The sequence below is a fragment of the Durio zibethinus genome, chromosome 5 (assembly GCF_047325235.1).
Source record: "Durio zibethinus cultivar Kanyao isolate XHJ-2024 chromosome 5, ASM4732523v1, whole genome shotgun sequence".
In the NCBI taxonomy this organism is placed as follows: Eukaryota; Viridiplantae; Streptophyta; class Magnoliopsida; order Malvales; family Malvaceae; genus Durio; species Durio zibethinus.
Genome location: NC_143166.1, coordinates 26,639,037 through 26,658,533, shown reverse-complemented (window position 1 = coordinate 26,658,533; position 19,497 = coordinate 26,639,037). Strand labels below are relative to the sequence as shown.

The 19,497-nt window shown below is 33.6% G+C and overlaps 2 protein-coding genes and 1 long non-coding RNA gene across 4 annotated transcripts; 1 reads left to right on the top strand and 2 right to left on the bottom strand.

Moving 5' to 3' along the window:
- Positions 1-207: 207 nt before the first annotated feature.
- On the bottom strand, positions 208-9,863 carry LOC111282437 (uncharacterized). Of its 2 annotated transcripts, XM_089760885.1 has the most exons (4): positions 9,059-9,861; positions 1,593-1,705; positions 1,209-1,356; positions 208-1,089 (listed from the first exon to the last, which is right to left on the bottom strand). In XM_089760885.1, the coding sequence occupies exons 1-2, from the start codon at positions 9,540-9,542 to the stop codon at positions 1,647-1,649; spliced, it is 543 nt and encodes a 180-aa protein (XP_089617011.1). In that variant the 5' UTR covers positions 9,543-9,861; the 3' UTR covers positions 208-1,089; positions 1,209-1,356; positions 1,593-1,646. The 2 variants fall into 2 exon arrangements, with proteins under 2 accessions (XP_089617011.1, XP_022726248.1); XM_022870513.2 differs by lacking the exons at positions 208-1,089; positions 1,209-1,356; positions 1,593-1,705 and adding an exon at positions 6,976-8,516 and having other exon boundaries at positions 9,059-9,863.
- On the top strand, positions 1,712-8,076 carry LOC149518872 (uncharacterized). The gene is made up of 3 exons (XR_016342204.1): positions 1,712-2,965; positions 6,529-6,724; positions 7,860-8,076. It is a non-coding gene; the product is annotated as an uncharacterized LOC149518872 (long non-coding RNA).
- LOC111282618 (uncharacterized) lies at positions 8,773-12,663 on the bottom strand. The gene has a single exon (XM_022870770.2). It carries the CDS (start codon positions 11,892-11,894, stop codon positions 11,460-11,462), a length of 435 nt encoding a protein of 144 aa, XP_022726505.2. The 5' UTR covers positions 11,895-12,663; the 3' UTR covers positions 8,773-11,459.
- Positions 12,664-19,497: the final 6,834 nt, after the last annotated feature.

Here is a 19,497-nt window from a genome sequence, read left to right as displayed (position 1 = left end):
TATTTTATTAAAAAATTTTAGAATAGTTAAGAAATAAGGCTCGGTATACTTCAAGATAATATGACTGTGTTGCATCTTGATGTTGGGGTGTGACAAAACTGATGAGAGATTTTGAAAGCCGAAGAAAGAAGCAGGTGAGAGTAAGAAAGAAGAAAGCGAAACAGGAGGTGAGAGGGAAAAGAAAGAGAAACACATGGAAAAGCATATGTATAAGCTAAGCCTTGTTCCAATAACAATTACGAGAATTCCAAGTTTCCAGGTTGATGGGAAGGAAAAGGAAAACTATGTAAGTTCTAGTACCATGGACCCTGATCTGCACACAGCTGCCATGGGAGGCAAAATCCTGGAACTGGTAGAAGCAAAAATGAGGATGGAAACACGGCCTCGCATGAAACCTTGCTAACGCATCATGAAAACGTGGCTCGGATCCTGATTGGCAGAAATAGGGAAATGTCATATAGTGTCAATAAGGAAGGTAAATCTCTATCATATCTAGCTGCAGCTGCAGGTTATGTAGATATTGTTAGGCTTATAATGGAAAACCCATTGGGGAAGTGCAATTAACAACAAAAGCTGCAAAATCAATCAGCAGCAGACGCTGCCATTCATGCGAGGAACATTGCTATAGGGGTAATTAACATTTAATTTCTCTCTTGTGCTTTTTAATTTCATTTACTTGTTACAAGACATTTGTTTTTGCTCTTTTGACCGTGCACTAACAATTTCTGTGACAGACTGACGGTTGAAGTAATGCTCATTGTACATGGTAATTAGCCCTGCTAGTCATCTCCTTTGGAATAGCAGATGTCCTCAAAATGATGTGGGAAAAGAACTGATCTTCTTTTCATTTAAGATGTGAAGAAGGAAGGAATCGGATTCTCTGTGCTGTATCCATAGGCCATCTTGAAGGGGTCAATTTTTTGCTAGAGAAGCTCCGTAGTGCTGCATACCAAAGGGATAGGAATGGTTTCTTTCCTGTTCACGTAGCTTCTGATGAAGGCTATATGGACATAATCCAAGCGTTCCTATGGCACTGTCCGGATTGAAGGGTGCTTCTTAAAAGACAAGGTCAAAATATGCTTCACCTTGCTGCAAAGAGAGGAAGAATTCAGGTGGTGAATTACATACTCAAAGTGCCCACACTACAGAATTTTATAAATGAGAGAGATGAGAATGGAAGCACGCCTATACTTTTAGCTACTATTTACCAGCGTCCCAAGGTTGTAAGCATTCTGACGTGGGATCGGTGAGTCGAACTACTGCTGATTAACAAGGACGGATTAACAGCGCTGGATATTGCTCAAGAATACAACACTGACACTCAAATGGTAGCTTCATTTCCAAAGGAATGTCACCCTGCAGAAAGTAGATTTATATTACTCCCATCAGCAGCCATTTTCCATTCGCCCACACCACAAGCAGTAGAAAGTTCGTGCTTCTCTTGGTGTACTATCGCCCAATTACGAATATAATTAACTATTGTTTCTCTTGGTTGTTATAATTGTCTTTCATCTACTATTTGCTCATATAATTGTTCTAGGAAAATGATTTTTACAATAATTTTGCGGTTGAAAACAAACAAAGAAATGAACCTTGTTATCAGAAAGAGCTGATGACTTGTTGGCGCTCTTCTTTTGAATGGTCAGCTACATACGTTGGTGCATGTGGTCTTGTTTTTCAATTGTGCAGCGATTGACATGGGTACCTGTTATAGAATAATGGATAACGGATAGTAAAGAAAAATGGCTGGTAAAAATATGGAAATAAAGGTGAATAAGAGGACAGAGAAAGACCAGAAAGAGAACTTAGACCAAAGAAAATAGGCAGAGAAGAAGCAATTTCATTTCATTCATGATGTAATTTCGTTACAAGCGGCTCTTATATATTTACAATACATCAGGTCTAATATTACTGAATTCAAGGATCCAAACAAATTGCTTCATAGGTTAGCTACTGCTCTTCTGCCAACTCAGAATTCAGCCGTTTTGCCAGCCTTTTTGTCTTCACTCATTTTTTCCAGAATCTACCTCGTTCAGCTTGTTAGTGTGCTGGCATCCTTCCTTATCCTTTGCTGCGTTATGAGCTGCATCAGCCAATTTTACCTATATTGTCAATTCTCCTGCTGTCAATTCTTTTTTTTTACCAGCTGCATTGATTAAACTCATCACATTAACACCTCTTTAGGTGATCCTTGTCCCTAAGGATCGAAGTCTGGAAATTGAGAGATAAGGAATGAGTAATCCTCCCAAGTTGCTTGCTCAGGACACAAATTCATCTATTCCACCAATAGCAGTGGCACTACTTGTTTAGCTTTCTTGACAATTCTTTTGTCTACTACAACAGTAGGATAAACCAATGGTTTACCTTCAATACTGACTTCTGGAGGTGTTATGCTTGCCACTATCTTAGGACCAATCTTTTTCTTTAGTAAGTTGACATGAAAGACTGGATTAATTTTTGTAGAAGCTGGCAAATGCAACTTGTATGCAATAGGTCCCACCTTAGCAATAACAGGATAAGGCCCATAATACTCGGATAAAAGCTTCAAAGTTTTCCTGAGTGCTAAAGATGTCTGTTTATAAGGTTGGATTTTCAGATACACCTCATCCCCCACTTGAAACTCCCTTTCACTTCTTTTTTTGTCAGCATAATATTTCATCCATTGTTTAGCCTTTTGTAATTGGTCTATCATCAACTTGCTCAATTGCTCTCTCTCTTTGAGGACCTCTTCAACTGTTTGAACCTTGGCATTTGAACTTGCATCCCAACAAAATCCTGGAGGCTGATATCCATACAATGCCTGAAGAGGAGTTATCCCAAGAGCAGTATGATAACTGGTGTTGTACCACCATTCTGTCAATAGCAACCAGCTAGACCATGATTTTGGTTTGAGGAAACACATGCACCTCAAATACTACTTTAAGCACTGAGTCAATCTCTTGGTTTGACCATCAGACTCAGGATGGTAAGCCGTACTAATTTGTACACTGGTTTCCAACAGTTTCATTAATTCCTGCCAAATCAACCCTGAAAAATACCTTATCTCTATCTGAAATTATCACTTTAGGTGCACCATGTAGCTTGTGAACTTGGTTTAAGTAGAGTTTAGCTACATCTAAAGCTGTGTAAGTGTGACAAAGGGATAAAAAATGGGCATACTTGGTGAATTTATCAATAATAACTAGGATACGGCCGCATTTTGGAGAGATTGGCAAGTCTTCAATGAAGTCCATAGTAATTACCTCCTAATGTTGTTTAGGAATAGGAATTGGCAAAAACTTCCCAGGATATGTTACATGCTTATTTTTGTTTCTCTGACATACCTCACACCGTTGGATATATTCTTGCACTGCTATCAACATCTTAGGCCAGTTGAAGTATAGCTTAAGTCTGTAATAGGTAGCTTGGGTACCAGAATGACCTCCTTGAGGAGAGTCATGCAAGCTCTGTAGTAGTTGGTTTCTCAGTCCACCTTGACTTCCAATATAGACTTTGCCCTTGTATCTAAGGATTCCATTGGTATAGGAGAAGTTTGGAACAGCAGCCTGATTCACTGCCAATGCAGTGATTTTCTCTTGAACCAGTTTGTCACCCCAATAACTGTTTTCAATGTCCTTTACCCATTCTAGTATAATAGTAACTGATGATAGGCTTTGACACAGAGCCTCCACTTCATATTGTCTTGAAAGAGCATTAGCAGCTTTATTGTTTTTTCCTTGTCTGTACATTATAGAATAATCCAACCACAATAATTTGGTCAACCCATTTTTTTGTATGGTGGTAGTTAATTTCTGTTCCAGCAGATATTTCAAAGCCTCATGGTCAGTCTTAATCACAAATGGTCCTCCCTTTAAGTAATGCCTCCACTTGGTGGCAGCCATCAATATCGCCAAATACTCCTTTTCATAAATGGGCAACTCTATATCCCTTGGTCCCAAAGCCTTACTTAGATAAGCTACAGGTCTACCTTTTTGAGTTAACACGGAGCCAACACCTTTAGAACTAGCATCAGTCTGAATATAAAAAGGTTTAGTAAAGTTGGGTATGGTTAATACTGGAGCAGTGATCATGGATTCCTCACTGCTGGAAAGCTGCTATAGCTTCGGTAGTCTAATTAAATGCATTCTTTCTTAGCATATCTGTCAAAGGTTTACTAATTTCACCATAATTTCTAATGAACTTTCTGTAATAGCCTGTCAACCCCAGAAAACCTCTTAATGACTTCAGGTTCTTGGGCAGTGGCCAATACTTCATAGCTTCAATCTAGGTTGGATCAGTAGAGACTCCTTCATCTGAAATAATGTGGCCTAAGTACTCAACTTGACTTTGGCCAAAAAAGCATTAGCTCCATTTTTCATACAGTTTGTTTGTTCTTATCACCTCAAAAAGAACTCTCAAGTGTTTAATATGTTCTAACAATTCAGTGCTGCAAACAAGAATGTCATCAAAGAATACAAGCACAAATTTTCTCCAATATAAAGGAAATAAGTCATTTATCAAAGACTGAAATGTAGCTGGAGCATTTGTGAGACCAAAAGGCATTACCTTGAACTCATAGTGACCATGATGTGTCCTAAAAGCTGTTTTTGGAATATCCTCCTCCTTGACTTTAATCTGCCAGTAGCCAGACCTCAAATCTATCTTTGAAAAAAACTTTTTGCTCCCTTAAGCTCATCCAACAAGTCTTTCATTACTGGGATAGGAAACTTATCTTTCACAATCATGGCATTCAATTTTCTATAATCAATACATAATCTCCAGCTTCCATCCTTCTTCTTTCCCAGTAAGGATGGTGATGCAAAAGGGCTTTTGCTAGTTTGCATAATAGAGGCTGATAGCATTTCTGAGATTTGTTTTTCAATCTCAAACTTCTGATAATGAGGGAACCTGTAAGGCCTCAAATTGAGGGGTTGGTATCCAGGCTTAAGGGGCATACAGTGGTCATTTTCCTTCACTGGAGGGAATCCTTTTGGTTCATCAAATATGTCTAAATATGCATTAAGTAATGCCTGCAGCTCTACTTGTGTCTGAGTGTCATAGTTTTCAACACTGAACATATAAATATCCCCCATCATCTTCGGATTCTTAGCGGCCATCTTCTGTAATTTCTTCCCAGACATGAGCTTGAGGCTTGTTGCTGGTTGACCAGCCCTCAATATGACTTGTTCCCCATCTTTCTGAAAAGGCACTGTTAGATTATTGAAATAAAAAACTAATGGACTATATTTTTTCATCCAATCCATCCTTAACACCGTATCACTTCCCTCCATAGACAAAACCCTCAAGTCATGTGTAAAATAATACCCCTGCATACTCCATTTCAGCTGCTTGCACTTAGCAGTCTCTCCATTGGCCACAGTAATAGCTAGGGGATTGGCATGTTCCAATTCAACTCCATCCCTAGCCCACCTTGAAGTGACAAAGCTATGTGTATTCCCACTGTTAATGAGTACACTTAAGGGCTTTCTAGCAGTATTTTCTTGGATCCTTAAGGTCCTATGGCCAACATTTCCTGTCAAGGAATTAACAGAGATCTCAGCGTTGTCTTCGTTCCTGATTGGTTCTTCTGTTGAAACTTGTTCAGTACTGAGTTGTTTATCTTCTGTTTGAACAATTACTTCTTGTTCTTCTTCCATAGTGATCAAGTTCAGCTGTTTGACTTTGCATACATGCGCTGGAACAAATTTTTTGCCACACTTAAAACACAAATTCTATGCCCTCCTTTGTTCTATGAGGGCTTGTTTGCCTAAAGATGCTGTAGGTATGGGTATGGTTCTGTTTGTTTGGTTAGGAGTAACAAGGTGAGGTTTAGTGTTTAGGAATTGGTTGCTGGTAGAATTAGGTTTGGTGGCTGGTTTGTACTTTCTGTTGTCCCATTCTAGAGAAAGTTCATGAAGCCTGGTCAATCTATATGCTGCAGACAGAGTAGAGGGTTGATTTGCCTTGACTCTGAACTTAAGGTCTTCCTCCACCCCACAAATAAAGCTAGGGACAAAGTAGCCTTCCACTAAATGGGGATTATATTGAAGCATGTAAGGCTTAAGTTCCTCAAATTTCTCCTGATAGTCTTCCAAAGTAGATTTTTGAGCCAACTTGTTGAATTTTCCACAATATCCAAGAAAGTTTTGTCACAAAATCTTTGGCATAATTCCACAGCAAAGTCCTGCCAAGTCTCCCTTGGCCTTTGTAGAATAAACCATCATACCATATTTCAGCTTTTCTAGTTAAGTACATTGATGCTATTTCTAGTTTTTGGTGGTCGGCAATAGAAAAAATAGCAAAATACTTTTGGCACGTTTTAAGCCACCCTCTGGGATTAGTTCCATCAAAGCAAGGTAGTTCAATTTTAGGCCTAGGCGTGTAAGCATTCATGTTGGCTTGGTTTTGGTGGTTAAAGTTGGCATGGAAATAACCAATATCCTGTTGATTTTTTGACAAAATTCCACCTTCACTATTTCTACAAGTATATTTCCCCTGGTCATCTACTATAGTGACTTCAACAAGTGCCTTACCTTCTCGCCTCATCAGGAAGATTGGAATCTGTTGGCTGCTGGTAGCTCCTCCTGACTCATTCTGCATTCGAGTGGCCCCTATTCGATTGAGCATATCCAGCACTTGACTGATGCACCCTTGACTCTCGGCCCACTTAGCATCCTGGGTCTTCCTTTCTTCATCAAGGATCTTCCTTTGTTCCACCCACCATTTGGGCACAATATCACCAGTTGTAAGTTTATTCAGCTGCTCTTGCATAACATGCATCCGCTCTTGTAAAGAGTTTAATCTTGTTCCTTCTGCCATGGTTTTGCTTTTCTTAAACTTTCCCAGATTGTAGTTGGATCGTAAAGCTTTGATAGCAAAAATGTTATAGAATAATGGATAACTGACAGTAAAGAAAAATGGCCAATAAAAATATGGAGATAAGGGTGAATAAGAGGACGGTGAGAAGACAAGAAAGAGAACTTAAACCAGCGAGAATAGGCAGAGAAGAAGCAATTTCATTTCATTCTAATTTCGTTACAAGCGGCTCTTATATATTTACAATACATCACGTCTAATATTACTGAATTCATGGATCCAATCAAATTGCCTCATAGATCAGCTACTGCTCTTCTGCCAGCCTTTTCGTCTTCACTCATTTTTTTCAGAATCTACCTCCTTCAGCTTGTTAACATGCAGGCATCCTTCCTCAACCTTTGCTGCGTTATGAGCTGCATCAGCCAATTTTACCTCTGTTGTCAATTCTCCTGCTGTCAATTCTGTTTTTTTAGCAGCTGCATTGATCAAACTCATCACGGTAGCCTCAAGACTAAACTGTGCCCAACGCTCTCAGCCAACACCCTTAAGAAACAGAGGACAAATTTCATTTGAAGGAGGGTGTTCCAAATACGAAAGTTACAAGGAGAATGTCAATGTAGCATTACTACTCTAAACACTAATTGCCACAGTGGCATTTTCAGCTGGTTTCACAATCCCTGGAGGTGACAACAAATCTAGTACTGATGAAGGTGGAAAGGATGTTCCATCTGTTTGTCATCTGCAACACAGTAGCGATGTATAGCTCCATCATTGATGCAGTTACACTCATTTGGGCACAGTTAATTGATCTTGGTTTGGTGTTCCTTGCTCCTAAATTGGCATTACCTCTACTAGGAGTTGCACTTACAATGATGTTCATAATTCATGAAATGGTTTACATTTGGTGGTGAGCAAGTTTACTTGCCAGTGTTGTCCTTTTCATGTGGTTGATTTTTCTTGTCATGCTTGCATCAATCTTTTTTCCACTGTTGCTCAGACAACTGCTACATTCTGCCTTGCATTTCTTACCATCCCTTTTATTTGATGTTGTACATGTTTGGAAGCCACGAGGGCGATAACTCAGAGGAATTGCTTTCAGCCATCTTTAACATCAATGTTGATGAGTGGAAATAAACATCTTATACAGTTATGATTAATGCACACGTACCGCAGGCGAAGGTTTTGTAAATAGATGGTCGAACAATTAGGTTTGTTGCATGTACCGAACACTGAAAATTTCATGTATATGTTAAGTTTTAATCTTCCTATTTTACTATTGAAGGGATTGGATTTTTCTTTGATTTCATGCTGGAACTTATAATTGCAGGACAAAGAAAACATAGTAATGAGTTTCTATGAAGTTAATTTGAACAAGAGAAAAGTGTTTCAAAAGGGGACCAGATACTTGACAGAGAACTGGAGAAGTAAATGGTAAGAAACAATGAAGGGAAATCAATCAGATACCTCTCTCTCTCTCTCTCTCTCTCTCTCTCTCTCTCTCTCTCTCTCCCCACCTCCTTTTCTTTTTCCCATTTTCCTTAGTGTCAGCCAATACTTACTAGTATCTGCCCAAGAAGGGAAGAAAGCTTGTTTGTTCTACAAAAGGCTAGCTATCTGTCACACACATACAGATTCTCTAAGATGGTTTTGTCCAAGCACTTGATGAATGCTGCAGCTGAAGGGGGACCAAACTTCCCTCACATTTCCACACACTGACATTGCTTTTTGTAAAGCATGGAAAAGCAAGGGAAAATGGCCAAGCAAAAATACAGTTAATTTCACTAATGTTTCAAATAACTGAAGATGTACATAAATTAATGAAAGAGATTAGGAATACCATAGATACTTTATGCAAAAGCTAATGAAGTAATTAACCCCTCAAATTCAAGAATCAATGCATGTTGTAGGATTTGAATTGAAAATATTTGCATGCCATACCAGTAAGAAACTGAAAAGAAATGACTGTCACGTATACACTGGAGAAAATTTACCCAGTAAAGAAATAAGTTTAAAAGGGTGAAAACAACAGCTTGTCGTTCCTTTTACACAGAGAACAAACAGAAACAGGGATAACTGTTACATAGCCCTTTAATAAAGAGCTTGTCTCGCTTTGTAACTCCTAATCTAAGTCAATTAACAAAAACTAAACAATGTCTTGGATGGAAGAGAGAGAGGAAAACTTCCAAAAACTAATTTCTTCAGCTATCCACAAAGCAAAACCCCAGGCCTCAATAACTTAAACAATTCAATTTAAATCACTCACCAGAATTCTTCCTGACAAGTGCAAAGTACCCTAAAACGGCACAAACAGCAGCTACAAGATTCCCTTCCTTCAACAAAATCTTGAACACAAAGCCAGCGATCTCTCTTGTAATCTTCCTTCCTTCAAGCACCAAGGTCCTCTTTGGTTTGCCAAAGAAAGAAAGCAAAACCACAACAGTTATCCAGGTAACCAAAGTTGCTGGCACAGCCACAGCCAGAGCTGCAATCATAGAAAGCAGCCCAAAAACGACACCAAGAAGAACAGATGCATAGAGGGCAGGCCAGCCAGAAGAAGCAGAAGATGGTTGGGCTTGACATTTGTACCAAGAAAGTATTGATTTAAGGGAATTCCACGAAGAAGCTAAAAGGATGGCATAAACTAGCACAAAGAGAAATACCCATGTTCTCCTTTTGCTCATAATTTTTAGAAATAGCGTGTACGATGATGTTGGAGAAGTGGGTGGTGCTTCTTGTTCTTGCTCCATGTCTTTCTTCAATTTGAAGTTGCCTGATTCTCTCGTTTGGTTTTCCTCTGTCTGTTCTATTTTGGTTTTCAGTTATTTTGGGCTTTTGGAATTGTTTCTTGGTGAATTTTGGGTCTTCTCTAAGTCCGAGACTCTGAGATGAGATGATGAAAAAGTGGAAACTATGAGCAAACAAGTTAAACGGGGAATGCCAAGCGCAACTGATAGGAAAGGCAGGCAAATTAAGCACTTGGTCAGCATGTGATTGGATCGTGTATTAAACTTGCTTGAGAGACGGTGTTATAGTTTGGGATGCGTCAACTATACCCATGCCTTTGTGGAGAACGACAGTAGGGTTCTTGGAAGTTTTATACCAAATTCTATGGGCTTTTTGGGACACAACGAATTAGATTTGGACCAGAAGTCTTATATGGGCACTTTGGAGCGTCAATTACTTCTTCGACTGAAGCTTGCAAGAACTAGTTTCTTGTTGGGATAGCCAACCTCTTCCTTTACACCTTGCAGAATCTTCTCAGCTTCTTAGAAACCCAGCAACCTAACAACTTTTCCCCCTTTTTGTATTATTCTTCTTGACTAGGGAAAATGTGGCAAAGCAGTAGAGAGGGGTACAGCCAAACACGTCCCCATGCCAACAAGACAAAAACAAAAAAAGGGTAGAGTAGACTGAATCTGAAGCTTGTTGGCAACAACAAAAAAATTCACTCAGTAGAATAAATCTGAAACTTAATTCCGTTTATTTATGTAATAATTATTCAGAAACGATATCTAATAAAAATAAACTTAGAATCCAAATTTCATTATCATATATTTTTCCTGAACCAAATTAGTTAAAGAAAAAAATAAATAAATAGTAGACAAGGAAAAGAAGCTTGTTTTATTTCACCACGTCCTGCTTTAGTTCTGCTGGCTAGTACAAATTGCTGTTTGTAAGTTTAGTAGGATGACTAATTTGGAGATGCTTTCGTCCTTGAGTCTGAGCCATCCAGGAAGTTTAATTAATGTGGATGTTGTGCTGCATCAAAGGCCTCCATAATGGATCAACCAACACATATCATTTTGGTTGATGCCTTAAATTTTCTTCAGCCTTACGTTTTTCTATTAGCATCGGCTGTAACAGATCTAAACAGAAATGAAGGATCCATCTTACAGTTAGTTCAACTACAATTCACATATAAATAAATGCTCGGTTTGACAATTCAAATGGCCGTACCGTCTGAGAGGTGGACATACCCATTATCTTAAATTAGATCCTGCACATGTCAGAACAAATGTTGATATGTAAGTCACCAGGTAGATTTCAGAGCAGACTGAGTTGGCTATCAATTTATTCACAGTATGAATAAAGTCAACTTCAGGGAAGCGAAGGGAAGGGATGGGAAAAAAGGAGAAAAGATATGTAAGTTCAACTTCTTATTTCTTCTAGGAAACGTTTATTCAAATTATATGTATAGCAGTTGCAGCTTCAGAGCTTATTCCAGATTAATATTTAGGGTCACTGTAACAGGTTTTTGATTCTGAAATGAGTTTGTCTAAATTTTGTTTTGGGCAAGATGCATAGATAAGCAAGCACCAGAGTGCAATTACAAATCAAGTGATTGCAAATACACAATATTTTCCATGCTAATATGGAAGGATTGGCAGCCGCCTTCCAAGGGCATCTAGCTCATCAGGCTTATTGGAAACATTGGAACCACAATGTCCATGCAAATATTCTGCAGGCTCTCTTTTTTAAATATCCATCTACCATTTTGCAAGAAACTGCACATTTTCAAAACCATGTTTCAAGAAACATGGAATCTTGCATCATTTGATCCCAAATCATCTGCTACTAGCTCTGACGAAGACATTCAATTGAAATCAACAACCATATTCGGTAATGTGACAGTCCACATGAATCCATTTGCGCTCTAGTTCAAGCTAATCATACTTCTCCCTCCAAGTATACAGTAAAAAGAACACCCAAGAAAGAGCCAGCAGAAAATCACCAGCGGCTTGTCTTGGCCAATCCCAAGCCAAATCCTCTAGCCTCCTCTCAAAATTAACTCTCCAAAGAGCCATTGATAAATGAAGGAGTACACAGCCTTTGGCGAAAAAGCTCTGGAACTCTTTATCCTTGACAAAGGCTACCAAGAAAACCAAGAAGCCAACAATAAAGAGAAGCAAACCAACAAAAGAATTGGATGTCTTAATCAACAATTGATCATGTGGGGTTGACCCTGAAAGCTTTTGAGCCGTTTCAACACCATGGCCAAATATATAGATCTCGTTTAGATAGAACATTATCAAGGATCCACACGTTATTGCAATCACGGAATGGAGAATGCAGATCACAAAGAATAAGGACAAACCCATTGTACCAACTATAACATGCCTTGCTTCAGTTGTTGTGTAGATCTTCCCATTGTCTTAACAACTCCAAAAAGTTCAAATTAAGATTTAAGAAAAATCGAGACTTTACAATGTGAAGTAGGAACTAATTATAGCACAAAAACAGACAGATGGACCCACCAAGGTAAACCATAATAGGTGAGAATTGACAAAGGATCAACCAATTTATGACGATGAGAATGAACAAAATATCATGAAAAGAATAGAAACCCAGATGAACCACTAAGGGAAAACCTCAAACTTCACAAATTTGGATTGTTGTATACTAATGAGAAATTGTTGAAAACATGTAAATCCAAAACCCCAGTGATCTACCTCAAGTAAAAACCCGAAAAAGGAAAAGAAATTTGAAGAATTGATAAGTCTAAGTCACAATGTGCCAACTATCAAAGGAAAAAGCTTGTAGAGAAAATGAAGAACAAACAGTGGCATAGTCAAAGTTTCAGTTTCGAATCAGAAATAGGAAAAGAATTGAGAAGAGGTTGAAATTGAGAATTTCAATGAAGAGAATCTGATCTGGAAGTTGGATTAAATGACCAAAGATTGAGCTGTGGGCTTCGTTGGAATGTGTGCTTCTAAGCGGTTTGGTGTTTGATGGGTTTTGTAATTTTCGTCGGTAATTTTAGGCTGTTCTATGAAGCATGAAAAGCTTTGATGGTTTTTCTATCAGTCTGCCGTTTCTCAAGGCTTTATATATAAATATATATATATATATATGTATATATGTATAATTACCAAGGCTTTATAAGTTACATAAATTTGTTTAATTTATTTACTAAGAAAATTATTTTAAGTGCTTGAGATTAGTTAATATTTAATAAAAAAATTTATTTTATTCATTCGAACTCAATTCATTTAAATAATACAATATATGTATTCAATTCATATTTAATTCGATTAAATTAAATAAACTCGATAATAAATATTAAATAAATATGTTCATGAACATATATAAATGAATATATTCATAAATAATAAACAAATCATACCTAAACAAATTAAAATAAACGAACGTCAAATAAATATAAACAAATCTAAACAAATATAAATAAATTTTAAAATAAGATTAGATTTAATGAAAAAAAAATAAAAAATTCTATTTACACTCATTATTAATCTAAACACCTCATTTTTAAATCTATTCCAAATTTAAAATTTAATTTCTTATTTCTACTAAATACACTTACATCCCTCACTTTTTTATTCTTCATTCTTACTCTTTCTTTCTTTTTCTCTCAAAAATGGATTTAGATTCTCCAATATCCATTTTCAAAAAGTTTAATTTCACTTCCGAAAATGGATTTTTTATCTTTAATAATTGAAAACCTTAATCATGCAAATCCATATCCTATGAGTTGTTCAAAAATAACTTAATTGAAAATATATGTACTTATGGATCCATTTACTTAATTATGTGTGAAAATGAAACTAAAATCAATATTTTTAAGTATGCATGATACAAACTTATTATTTCTCTTAAGATTCCAAAAAACCAAGAATATCTTATTTTTTTATTTTCTAGTTTTGCATGGGTATAAGAGTATTCTTAGTTTTTATGTCTCAATACAAAAACACTTTTATACCCATGCATGTTTGAAAACTAACATACCTTCCATTTGCTCATATGATTAAGTAAAAATGGACACATCGATGACTTAACCCCTCCCACCCATGCTTGCTCAAGAACTTGTCGCCAATATTCCTATATTTGTATTATTTATTTTAAGATTAAATGTATTTAGTTTAATTATTTTATTTTATTGTCTCCAATAAAATTATTTTATTTAAATTTAAATTAAATATATTATTTATTTTAAGATTAAATATATTTATATATTTTCAACAATAGATTTCTAAAAATTTAGCATAATTCTCAAAAATTCATTTTTAAGAATTACATTGTATTCTTAAAAATTTATTTTTGAAAATGCATTTGCATTATCGAAAATTCATTTTCGGGAATGCAATATAATTCTTCTTGTCGTTGAATTCATAAGAAAAAGAAGGATTGAGTCTATAAGTTATTAAGGTATTTTTCTTATTTATTAAAAGCTAAAATTGGTATTTGTTATGTAGATATTTTTGAAAGAAAATTTAGAGGTGTATAGAGAAGATTTTGTGATGTATTTAGAATACACCTAAAAATATATATTTTATTATTATTAATATTATTATTAACAAATAATAAGTAAATAAGTTTTAAACGAATCTTATGAGTTTGTTTTGTGAATATAAATGAATCAAATAAATCTCTTTTAATGTTTAATTTATTTAATAAACAAACGTAAAAGTATTGTTCAAAATTATTTGTCAAATTTAATAAATGAATATAAACAAACAAAAATTGAATATGTTCACAAACGATTCATCAAATATTTTATTCGTATATACTTTTATTTACCATAATGAATAAATAAATAACGAGGATTTAAGTGTACTTCAAAAAAAGAAATATTACTAACAATTTAAGTTTGACTCTAAATATTCATAAAAAAGGTTTTAACTTTAAATACTAATTGTTATCTGTATTATATAAGAGAAAAACTCTACAATTTCGACCAATATTTTTTTAACCAAATTTTATTTTACCTTCCTTTTGTAACAAATAATTCGAATAAATAAGTTGCTCTAATGCAAAGCGTGCAACACAAGCAAACGAGAGATTATTGAGAAATGAGAAATTATCAACGACCGGACTCATCTTTTTTATAGTCGAAATAATGAGCTAATTGATTGATTTTTTTTAGCATTAAGGCCAACGAATTAACCGGTTAAATCAACCACCATGATATCGTAATTTTAGTTTACTTTTATTACATGAATTAAAAGTCAAATTTATATTTTTATCTAGATAAATTTATCATCAACTAATTAAGTCCAAATGACACGATTGTGATTTGTTCGCTCCATGATTAGAGTTCCAAATTCCGAGTTTCTCACTCTCTTTTAAACCTTTTCATACGTGAAAAGATCATTGAACAAATACTTGCCGCTGGAAGCATAAAATCAAGGAGTTTATCAAATTAACAATGGGTAGATTTGCGATTTCATTAATTTACCACTTTAATTAAGAATGGAAATAAGATCAAATACAAAAGACGATTAGTTCAAAAAGAAACTTGCTTTGAAAAAATAAACATCCCCCATGTGGTCATTAATTGTTAGGCAAATTCTTCTCTTTCCCTTTTGCCAAATCCTTCTTTTTTTTTTTTTTTATAATAGATGGATTTTGGCTTAGGTGATGAGAATTTTTTTTTTTTTTCATTGTAATTAGTTTGAATTCATTAAAAATTTATAAAAAATATTTTTATAAAATTTTTAAAATTCGACATAAATAAATTTATTTGAATTTAATTAAATTGAAAAAATTATAATAAGCAAAATTTATAAATACTTACTGTTGAAAAACATATTTTTTGTCAATTTCATATCATTATTATAATAACCAAAATGCGTGCTTTTTTTTTTTTTTTAAGGTTAGGCTTGTTCAAGTCCAGCAGCTTGAATTTTTCATTGTGTGGTGACTTTAGAGTGGAGAATGGGGTTGGGTTGTTTTGAATTAAAATTTCGGCTTCTTCAAGCCCATCAGATTTTTCCATTAGAGATTAATATTGGAGATGAGAAAAAAAATCAAGAAAATTAAATTAAAATTATAGTGCTTAGTTTGATTTAGATTGATTTTTTTAATTGGTTCATATTAAATTTGAATAGCATATATCATATATAATATTATATTATAACATATATAGAAACTTGATAAGTTTTACTTATGTAAACGTTGAATAACCTATATTATTGATATGTAAGATAATTTTAAATAATTTTATTCAATTAATTATTTAATTTTTAAAAATTTTAAAGTTTCAAAATTTACATTTATGCAAGTTTTTCAAAGTATATAAGTTTTATCTTAGTTTAATATAAAAAAAAAATGTCATTCATCACTTTTACCTATATATATAATACAAAATTCAAATAGTTTTTAAAGGTTAAACCCTTAAATCTTAAGAACCATAAAAAATCATACACCATCTAAATCAATATTCGTAGACACCCCATTTTTTTTTTTGAAAATTTTTTCGGAATCGAAAATGTTCCTTTGACTATACAGTGGGTCCTATTGCAAAATTTTGAGCTCAAAGAACTAAAAACTCGAAAAATTCTAATTTTGGTTTTAATTCGATTTTAGTTTTAGTTTTAATTTTGATTTTTGGTTTTTTATTATTTTTATAGTCAAAGGTTAAAAAAGTCAAACAAAAAGGAAATAAAAAAAAAACCAAAAACGTTGAATCTTCCACCAAGAGTTTGATTTCGGATTCAATCCTTAGGGTTTAATGACTAATGCACTTATGAAAAAATTGAGGGTTTAAATACTACTAAATCAAATCACAAAAAAAAAAAATTTACGGAAATCAAATAAAAATAATAATAATATCACATATTCAGTGGGATTGTTTTTCAAATTGAAATAGCTTAGAGCCCTATATTAAGGGCTAGAATTTGTGACAAAAAAAGGGTACATAGAAATTAGAAAGGGGACAATTTGGTTGAAGCTGTAAAAAATTTCTCTAAGTTTGTTTTTGGTTTCGAGGAATACGATTGAAGGATTTCCAGGATTGAGTTTAAAATTTTGACATTGGGTTTTTTTTCTTTTTGGGAGTTTGAGGGATTCTAGTTTGGTTTTCTAAAAGTCTTAAATTCTTGGGCAAGAGGCAATGAAGGAAAACATTTAAAAATTTCTGGGTTTATGGGAATTTGGAAAATTTTTTAGGTCTTCTGAGTTCTTGTTTGATCATGGGTGCTCTTTGCAAGTTTAAGCATTATTTGGTTTGATTTTTGAGATTTCTGGAATTGGATTTTGATCAAGTGTGATTTTGAGATTTTTTTTTTAATTTTTGGAAAAATTTTGATTTTTCTGGGCTTGGGTTAAATTCTAAGAATATTTTGAGTTTTTTGGGTTTTATATGAACTTTCTAGCGAAAGTTTAAATTTTTCGATAAGGGTTATAGCGGCCATAAAGGTTTCACAATGGTCAGGTTTTGAGTTCATCCAATTTTTGAAAAATTTTGAATATTCTAGTTGTCGTTTGAATTTCACGGAGCTAAAATATAGAACTTAAGCTACCGGATAAGTTTTCTATTGAATCTTAGAGAGAAAGCAAAGGAAAATCAGTTAGAGAGAGAGGGGCTGAGGCAATCTAAAGAAATAACTAAAACTTTGGCTTTTATATGTGAACAATACAACATTGTTTTGGAAAAGCTTGAACCTGCGTACCAATCAGTGCAGATTTGTGCATAATCTAGCTTTAGACCTGCCCGCATTGTAGGTTTGTCCTTTTTTTGTTTATTTTTTATATTTTTTGTTTTGTTTTTTATATATTATTTTATGTTTATATTTTAATATTTATTATTTTAAATGGTTGTTTGAATTTGGTGAGAAAAGAAAAAGGAAAAAATAGTTTATTTTTGCTTCATATTTTTTTATGAATCTATTTTTTTACTTATTTTAGCATAAGTTTAATATATTTGCATGATTTTTTTTTATATTTAATTGTATGTTTTCATATTTATTGAATGATCTATTAAATGTACTTTATATAATTGCATGATTATATTTGCTTGATATTATATTATTATTGTATGATATATTATATTATTATTTGCATAATATTATTATTGCATGATATTATTTGTATGATAATTTTTGTTTTCTTTAATTGATTTTTTTTAATTTTAAAAAATGGGCTTTCAAAAAAATTTATTTTTCAATGCTACAAAACTATTGAAGAATTTAATCTTGAATTAAATCTTATCAAATTATCAAATTATTAGAGGACTTAATGAATTTTCTTAAAAAATATATTTTTAAAATACTAGCAATATATTGGAGAATAATTCTTAATGAAAAATCTTACCAATATATTGAAAAATATTTATGAAAATAAATTGTTTTCACAAACAAATAAAATTTCAAATCCTACCAATATATTGAAAGATAATCTTTGACAGAAAATCTTACCAACATATTAGAAGATATTTTTTAAAATAAATTATTTTTACAAATAAAAGTTTTTTACAACAAAAAAAAAATAAATGAATCCGACAATAGAATCTCTTCAAAGTGGGATACTGGTCTCCATGAATACTTTTGAGGTGAGAAAATTATCTTAAATTACTATCAAACTATTCGATTAATTTTAGGATCAATTTCCAATACTTAGATCATTTGGTAAAATTATAAAGAATTTTAAACGCTTAGATAATTTGAAATCAAATTAGTACCATCATTGGATGGGCATTGTGAGGGTGCTATAATTTTTCTCACATGTAATTATACTTTCGAACCTAAAATCTAGTTTCATAAACTATAATCTACCTTTTAAAGATACTCGAATCAAGTTTGGGACTCATCTTTAAAATAAAATAGATTTAATTAGGTAACCAATTGCACTTAAACAAAAAAGATTGGTGGCGACTCCTAAAATCTATGTATAGTGATAGGTCCACAGATCTATACGTTATAAAAGTTTAACAACTCTACAAGGGAGATCGAAAGTCAAGTTGATAAATGATTTCTTATTATCCAAGCTTAACCTAATAAATTTAAGAATTATTTCCTTGTTTGTATTTTATTTATTTATTTATTCATTTTATATATTTGTCATTCATTTACACGCATAATTTATCATTCATTTACACATGCATAACATGCGCTCTACACCCAAGTTCTATCCCTTACGAGGGAGTAAAGTACGTACGCCTTTGTGAGATTTTATGTCTTCGCATGAGCTAGTGAAAAACTCCCACTCAAATTGAACCCTTTTTGCTTATAGCATATATGGGCGAGGATTGAGGTGCCTTACTAGTTTATAATAGACAAATGATATAGGAAACAATTTGGGAACCCTTAAACTGTCAAACTTTTGAATCTAGCATGTAAATAAACCCTAAGGGTTCGAATCTAGGCTAGAGCCATGCCTTCCCTTATGTTAGAAATTCCTAAATAGGCATATGATGAGAAATTTATTCTACTTGTAAATTTATGTATTGCTTTTTTTGTATATATTATTTGCATACTAACCTTTTATGTTGTTATTTGTATTTTGTTCTTTGTATATATTATATGCCTACTAACCCTTTCTTTTACAATGCATGCATTCATATCATTAGGTTTAACATAAGGAATAATTGCCACAAAATAATTTTAATAAAAAGAATCTTAGTTACATCTATAGAAAACTTAGCAAAGTCCTTTTACTAGCCTAAAAATGGAGTCTGAAGAGTTGAAGCTTTCAAACAAAAGGCTAAAAAAGGAAGTTTAATTGCTTGAATAAGAAAAATGATGAATGGAAGAGTTTGTTCACTGACTTTAACACAACAACATCATCCACCACCCAAGAGTTGGCCCAACTTTTGAAAGAAAATGAACAATTACAAGTGAAACTACAAGAAAAGAATGAAGCACTCTTCGAAACACAAATGCTAAATGGAGTGGTGGTTGAAACTAGAACACAAATTGGGGCTGTGAATAAAGAATATGAGCAAGTAAATAGGCCATATGTGAAAAA

Bases quoted from the DNA above. Each gene is read 5' to 3' on its own strand.
- LOC111282437 (XM_022870513.2), bottom strand. From the start codon at position 9,542: ATGGAGCAAGAACAAGAAGCACCACCCACTTCTCCAACATCATCGTAC. The intron at 8,517-9,058 runs GTGAGTGATTTA...CTTTACAAAAAG, and splicing joins ACTTGTCAGGAAGAATTCTG to CAATGTCAGTGTGTGGAAAT.
- LOC111282618 (XM_022870770.2), bottom strand. From the start codon at position 11,894: ATGGGTTTGTCCTTATTCTTTGTGATCTGCATTCTCCATTCCGTGATT.